Source organism: Vulpes vulpes, chromosome X, assembly GCF_048418805.1.
Source record: "Vulpes vulpes isolate BD-2025 chromosome X, VulVul3, whole genome shotgun sequence".
NCBI lineage: Eukaryota > Metazoa > Chordata > Mammalia > Carnivora > Canidae > Vulpes > Vulpes vulpes.
The window spans coordinates 88,371,636-88,378,517 of NC_132796.1; the positions used below are offsets into that span (position 1 = coordinate 88,371,636).

Consider the following 6,882-nt stretch of genomic DNA (forward strand, 5'->3'; position numbering starts at 1 on the left):
ACATCTTTCTGACTCCTTGAAACAACTAAGCAACTCCTTGAAGTCATAAGTAACTAAGAAAGCTCCCGCCCACAGTAGATCTAGCAAAATACCAAATCATGAAGCTTCTTTGAAATGACCTTTTATTTCATCTTCAGTAAAACTACACTTAGGCACCCAAAGACTGAAAAGGGACAAATTCTATGACATTATTTGATCATCTTTTTGCGGTAAGACAGAAATCTGACAGAACAGTAAATGTGAAAGTGCTTGAAACAGCAAAAGAGTTTTGGAATAGAAAGCAGTAGCGAGGGACCCCTGGGTGGCTCCGTGGTTGAGCATCTGTCTGCCTTTGGCTCAGGTCATGATCCCGGGATCCAGGATCGAGCCCCGCATTGGGCTCCCTGTGAGGAGCTTGCTTCTCCCTCTATGTCTCTGCCTCTCTGTGTCTCTCATGAATAAATAAGTAAATCTTTAAAAAAATAAAAGAAAGCAGTAGGAAGGGGCACCTGGGTGGCTCAATGATTGAGCCTCTGCCTTTGGTCGTGATTCCAGGGTCCTGGGATTGAGTCACATATTGGGCTCCCCACAGGGCACCTGCTCCTCCCTCTGCCTGTGTCTGCCTCTCTCTGTCTCTCACGAATAAATATATAAAATCTTAAAAAAAAAAGAAAAGAAAACAGTAGGGACATCATGCTCAAAGGGAATAGCAGATGTGGCCAGTGAAAGACAGAAGAAGGGCACCTAAGTGACTGGTAAGGGGTATCATAGAGTAATTTAATTTTTCAATAAAAATACATTAATCATAATGTCAAGAGTTCAAACTGGAAAGGTTCTGAATTGTAGTTTCTTTTTTTTAAGATTTTATTTATTTATTCATGAGTGACAGAGAGAGAGAGGGCAGAGACACAGGCAGAGGGAGAAGGAGGCTCCATATGGAACTTGATCCCAGGACCCCAGGATCACACCCTGAGCAGAAAGAAGGTAGAAGCTCAATCACTGAGCCACCAAAGAGTCCCTGAATTGTAGTTTGAAATGCATTCTAAAAACCACCTCCCTCTAAATAAAATGCTCCATAGACTTTTGTTTCGGCTATTAATTCTCTCACCAGTAAAGGTAAGAGGACTCACTATCACTTTCAGATAATATACTTCATCACCGAAACTCTACAGCAAGGTCATTTCTGTATCCAGCTGCATCACCGTTCTAATCAACTAATGAGAAACAGAGCCGCTTCTCATGAACACAGGTCAAGATTTCACCCAGGATTGGCAAAGCTGGATTCAAGACTGCTCTTCTTTCAACTCTCTGAGCGTGTGCTCATCACTTCAGATTCCTGGGAAGACTTACAAAATGCAAAGTATCATTAAATGAAGGACCTGATGTTCCTAGAGGAACCCTAGAATCGGGCCTTTCCATGGGCAGATCCGGAGAAGGTGGGAAAAGGCAGGAAAGGGAGGAATAGGCCCGCGTGTCTTCAGTGTGCTGGGCACTTCCCCATCCGCAGCAGTTGCAGTTTGCAACAGCATCCTCATTTTCCATAAACACTGTTGTGACTACTTAGATATATGATATGTGATTACATTCCCAGCTACTGTTCTGAACCCAAGAGAGTGCACTCAAGCTGGCAAGTAGGTTTTTAAGGACTTGTCTGGCAAATGCTTACCCACTGCAGGGATTAAGGGGCTCAGTAAGCACTTGTCCATTGACACAATGGCTGTCAATCAAATTCTATTGATTCCTCTAAAAGCTTCTGGAGTTCAGGAATCTACTCAATCCAAGAGCACTTTACTTTGCGTCCAAGGAGCTAAATGCCAACCTGGTTCACACAGCCTCTTAACCTTCCTGGTACAACCTCTTTATTTGGCTTCTGGCTAAAATACTTTTCCCACCCCCAGCCGAGTCCTTTGGACTCTCCTCCGCCAATTTCGGGTAAGATTTGCGTTAAATCGTTTTTGCAAACCAGAGTCTGGGGCACGCTGACAGTGTCCCAACTCTGCTGTTCCCCCAATTTCCTCTGGCTTCACCGGGGAAGCTCCAGAGCAGTGCCAGGTCTAGAGTGAAAAGAATGAGGGGCACCAAAGAGGTGCCAAACAACTCAGTCATCAAAACAGACCATTTTTAGTGCACCATTTTTAAAAAGTCAAAAAGTACGGCAAAACTCCATGATGAGCAAATTCTCAAAATTTAAAATAAAGACAGGATCGCACCGTGCACTGGCAGGACCCCGCCTCTACTGCCTCACCCTACTCCCAACCCTGGGGCTCCAATTCAACTTAATTTACAAAAACAGGCGACCGGCCCTAGTCTGCCCACATCCTTTTTTAAGACACTGCATTAAATATTATTTCTGTTAGTTGCCGAGATTTTGTCGGCGTCCCCTAAAATACTGCAGAGGTCTGTAGGCGGGCACGCCGGGACCTCACCCGCCCTCCGCACTCGCAGGGCTCTCCCGGAGCCCAGCTGCCGGGCCCGGGTATCCCCTGGGGCCGCCGGGTCCCCGGGCCAGGTCAGGTGCCACGGCAGGCGGCGCGGCGCGGCGCGGCGCGGAGGGCGGCCCCGGCCCGACTCACGGCTCCGCCCCCCGCGCACGGAGCCACTCAGCCACCCCGCCGGCCCGCGCGCTGGGGCTCGGCGCCCGCCCCGGCCCGCCCCCGACGCCGGCCGCCCGGGCGCCGGCTCGCCCTATATAAATCGGCCATTTGTGTCGCTCCGCCCCAGAGTCCCGGAGTCCCAGCCGGTTCCTACCGCAGTCCCTCAGGCGCCCGGCTCGTTCCTTTCACTATGACAGATGCCGCTGTGTCCTTCGCCAAGGACTTCCTGGCGGGTGGAGTGGCCGCTGCCATCTCCAAGACGGCGGTCGCGCCCATCGAGCGGGTCAAGCTGCTGCTGCAGGTACGTCCCGGGACTGGAGAGTCCGACCCAGGAAGTGGGGGAGGGGGCGCGCGGAAAGCCTCTGTTCCGGGCTGGAGGGGGGCCAACTCTTCAGCCCTGACGGGCGGCGAGCGGCCTCGTGCGGGCAGGGGTGGCGGCGGAGGCGGGCCGAAAGGCCAAGTCGAGGGAGGTGCTTTAGTGACCTGAAGTTCTGCAGCTACGAAGGGGTCGGGGCGCAGGGAGGCGAGGGGGCCCAGGGCCTTGGCATCCCGGGGACAGCGAGCTGGGAGGGGGCGGCCCGGCAGTGGCCGTCTTCCCGGGGCGCGGAGGGCAAGGGCGAAGCCTGGAAGCAGGTGCTGGAGGGAGGGACGCCTGGCCGTGCGGAAGGCCTCAAGGTCGCGGCAAGGGGATAACAGGCTCGCGGAGGCCATGCGGCAGGTCGAGGGGCCGCGCTGCCGGCGGCCGCGCTCTCCCCTCGGCGGGCCGGAAGCCGGCGCCGGGAAGCGCGTGTGCCTGCTGCGTCCGCCCCCGCGCAGCCGCCGGCGCGTCCCCGCCGCCCGCCTCCCTGCGCCGCGCTCTCGCCCGATCCGGCTCTAGAGGGCGCGCCCGCACGGGCGCAGGGGTGGGGGCCCGCGGGTCACCTCTAGGAGAGAGCAGGGGTGGAGCCTGAGGGAAGCAGCTCCCGAGACCCGAGGCCTAGGACACGGTCACCTCGGTGGCCGCGCCCTACGTGGGACAGGCCCAGGTGCCTCTGAACCTGGGCCGGAGGTAATGACCTTTCTCCCAGGTCTAAAGGTCACGGGTCCGCCCCAGCGTGCCCCCTCCCTACCCGAAGGGGCGGAGGCTTAATGCCTTCTAAGGGTGCTGAGCACTTCCACGGTGACGGCCTCAGAGGGTTAGGATCTAGAGGACTAGATTCGGGAAGTAGCGAACCTTAAAGCGCGGTCAGCGAGACAGGATAATACTCTCTTCCTTTTTCCCTTCCCCGTCGTTGTAAATCTCCCTGTTGGCCTCCTTCTTGTCTCTCAGGTGCAGCACGCCAGCAAACAAATCACTGCAGATAAGCAATACAAGGGCATTATAGACTGCGTGGTTCGTATTCCCAAGGAGCAGGGAGTCCTGTCCTTCTGGCGTGGTAACCTGGCCAATGTCATCAGATACTTCCCCACCCAGGCTCTCAACTTCGCCTTCAAAGATAAATACAAGCAGATCTTCCTGGGTGGTGTGGACAAGAGAACCCAGTTTTGGCGCTATTTTGCAGGGAACCTGGCATCAGGTGGCGCCGCTGGGGCCACGTCCTTGTGTTTTGTGTATCCTCTCGATTTTGCCCGAACCCGTCTAGCAGCTGATGTGGGCAAAGCTGGAGCTGAAAGAGAATTCAGAGGGCTCGGTGACTGCCTGGTTAAGATCTACAAGTCTGATGGGATTAGGGGCCTGTACCAAGGCTTTAACGTGTCTGTGCAGGGTATTATCATCTACCGAGCTGCCTACTTCGGTATCTATGACACTGCAAAGGGTAAGCTTGCCATGTGCTTCGAAGCTGTGTTTCTTTCATCTAAAAGATCATTAATACCATTCCCATTTTCCAGAGTCACAGATTTTCTGTAACTGCTGTAGGAAGTCAGGGTCACCCAGTGCAAACTTAGTGTACAGATGAGATGTGGGGATGGGGATGGGGATGGGGTGTAGAAATCAACAAGCCACTGAAACTGCTTTCTAGTAAAAGCATCTCTTTCCTGTCCTCAGGAATGCTTCCAGATCCCAAGAATACTCACATCTTCATCAGCTGGATGATCGCACAATCCGTCACAGCAGTGGCTGGGTTGACTTCCTACCCATTTGACACTGTTCGTCGCCGAATGATGATGCAGTCAGGGCGCAAAGGAAGTAAGTTCCACTTGAGCAAAAAGATAAAGATGCGGCTCTTGACAGGCTGTGGCCACAAGCTAGCGATGCCATACTTTAAAAATGCAGTCTGTTCTGATGGCGGGAATGGGGTTGATTGTGTCCGCTCCTGTGTGGGCCCTTTGGATGCCTATGAATGAGGGTGCTTAAATGATAATAGAGGTTAAAACCAATGAGTAGTCTACATACATAGCCCCATTGTTCTCTACTCCATTAATATTTCAGGGTCGCCCACATGAATGTGCAAATGTTGGGTTTCCTAGAACTACCATTCATTCTTGGAGGCGGGCTCCAGTTTAGTAAATCCTGGGACTTTCCTCAGCCTTTGGTCACCAACTCCGTGTCTTTATTTGCAGCTGACATCATGTACACAGGCACGCTCGACTGCTGGAGGAAGATTGCCCGTGATGAAGGAGCCAAAGCTTTTTTCAAGGGGGCATGGTCCAATGTTCTCAGAGGCATGGGTGGTGCTTTTGTGCTTGTCTTGTATGATGAAATCAAGAAGTTCACATAAGTTATTTCCTAGTTTTTCCCCCTGTGAACAGGCATGTTGTATTATATAACATATCTTGAGCATTCTTGACAGACTGCTGGCTGTATTTATCAATGGCAACTATTTACTGGTTGAAAATGGGAAGCAATAATATTCATCTGACCAGTTTTCTCTTAAAGCCATTTCCATGATGATGGGACTCAATTATATTTTTTATTTCAGTCACTCCTGATAAATAAATTTGAAGAAATAAAAAATATCTGAAGTATATTTTGTTTGTGACTTAATTTACAGATTCAAGTGAGTGCTACATTTGAGTAAATGTTATATGTTTAATAAATGCTATAGTACGTCCTGAGGTAGAGAGCTTTCTTTTCAAACCAGTCTCTTAGCCCTTCACTTCTCAAAGAATACCTTGCTTGTGTGACCCATCAATATTCCAATACAATAGCAAGAAGAGGGATACCTGGGTGGCTCAGTAGTTGAGCATCTGCCTTTGGCTCAGGTGGTGATCCTGGGGTCCTGGTATTGAGTCCCACATCTGGCTCCCTGCGTGGAGCCTGCTTCTCCCTCTGCCTATGTCTCTGCCTCTCTCTCTGTCTCTCTCTTTTTTTTTTTAATTTTCATTTATTTATGATAGTCACACAGAGAGAGAGAGAATGGCAGAGACACAGGCAGAGGGAGAAGCAGGCTCCATGCACCGGGAGCCCGACGTGGGATTCGATCCCGGATCTCCAGGATCGCGCCCTGGGCCAAAGGCAGGCGCTAAACCACTGCGCCACCCAGGGATCCCTGTCTCTATTGAATAAATAAATTTTTTTTAATAAATATTTTTTTACAAAAAATAGCAAAAGGAAATTCTGGCCCAGTGTATCCAAAACCACAAGTCCATTGCCTCTGGAGGATCATAACTGAATGAGCTTTCTCCAAAAAGGACTATGTACCCACCTTTCCAGGTCCTGTGATTATTAATGAAGAAATGTAAACTAAATTGTTTACTTTAAAATGGTGGTTGTATGGATTTTATCTAAAGAGGAAAAATAATAAAATATAAGGTAATCCTAGCAAAATTTCATCCAATTGCCTTCCCTCATGCATTTTTTACCTGGTCCATGCCATTTTAATCCCATTCAAAGTAGAGGATTAGAGCTGGCACTGTTTCACAGTGCTGGCCAAGATTACAGAGGGAGCGAGACAACTGCCACCACCTCAAAACTCATTCCATAAAGAAGAGGAAATGTAGCCACTGCTGTGTTTTGTCAGACATGCGAATAAGCCTGGTCAGTGAAGGACATTTATTTCTTTTGGATAAGCCCTTACTCGGGATCCACATGAGAAGTGGTTTACAGTTTCTGTAGCTCCTGGCGAGGCCCCAGAAATTCAGTGGATTTCGCCTGTAACCCGAGGTTTGTATGAAGAACAAAGCCATGGCTGTCAAGAAGCAACCCTGGAAGTAGAATTATGGGTGATCCGTGAGTCCAGGTGAAACCCATTGCTGAGGAACAGCACCCACTCTGGCATGTTTAAGTGCAGCTCACGGGCAGGGAGGGTCTGCCTGGTGGGGAATCAACACCAAGGGAACCTTAGGGAGGTGCTCGTTGCACACCCCCTGGCTAAGCACCGGGATCTCA

The 6,882-nt window shown here is 50.7% G+C and overlaps 1 protein-coding gene across 1 annotated transcript; it reads left to right on the forward strand.

Moving 5' to 3' along the window:
• Window positions 1-2,640: 2,640 nt before the first annotated feature.
• On the forward strand, window positions 2,641-5,519 carry SLC25A5 (solute carrier family 25 member 5). The gene is made up of 4 exons (XM_025986777.2): window positions 2,641-2,874; window positions 3,883-4,369; window positions 4,600-4,740; window positions 5,115-5,519. The coding sequence occupies exons 1-4, from the start codon at window positions 2,764-2,766 to the stop codon at window positions 5,270-5,272; spliced, it is 897 nt and encodes a 298-aa protein (XP_025842562.2). The 5' UTR covers window positions 2,641-2,763; the 3' UTR covers window positions 5,273-5,519.
• Window positions 5,520-6,882: the final 1,363 nt, after the last annotated feature.

What these genes read in the sequence shown, in the direction of transcription:
- SLC25A5 (XM_025986777.2), top strand. Translation starts at nt 2,764, where the DNA reads ATGACAGATGCCGCTGTGTCCTTCGCCAAGGACTTCCTGGCGGGTGGA. An exon ending in GGGTCAAGCTGCTGCTGCAG is followed by an intron (nt 2,875 to 3,882) that starts GTACGTCCCGGG and finishes CTTGTCTCTCAG; the next exon opens with GTGCAGCACGCCAGCAAACA. An exon ending in GCAGTCAGGGCGCAAAGGAA is followed by an intron (nt 4,741 to 5,114) that starts GTAAGTTCCACT and finishes CTTTATTTGCAG; the next exon opens with CTGACATCATGTACACAGGC.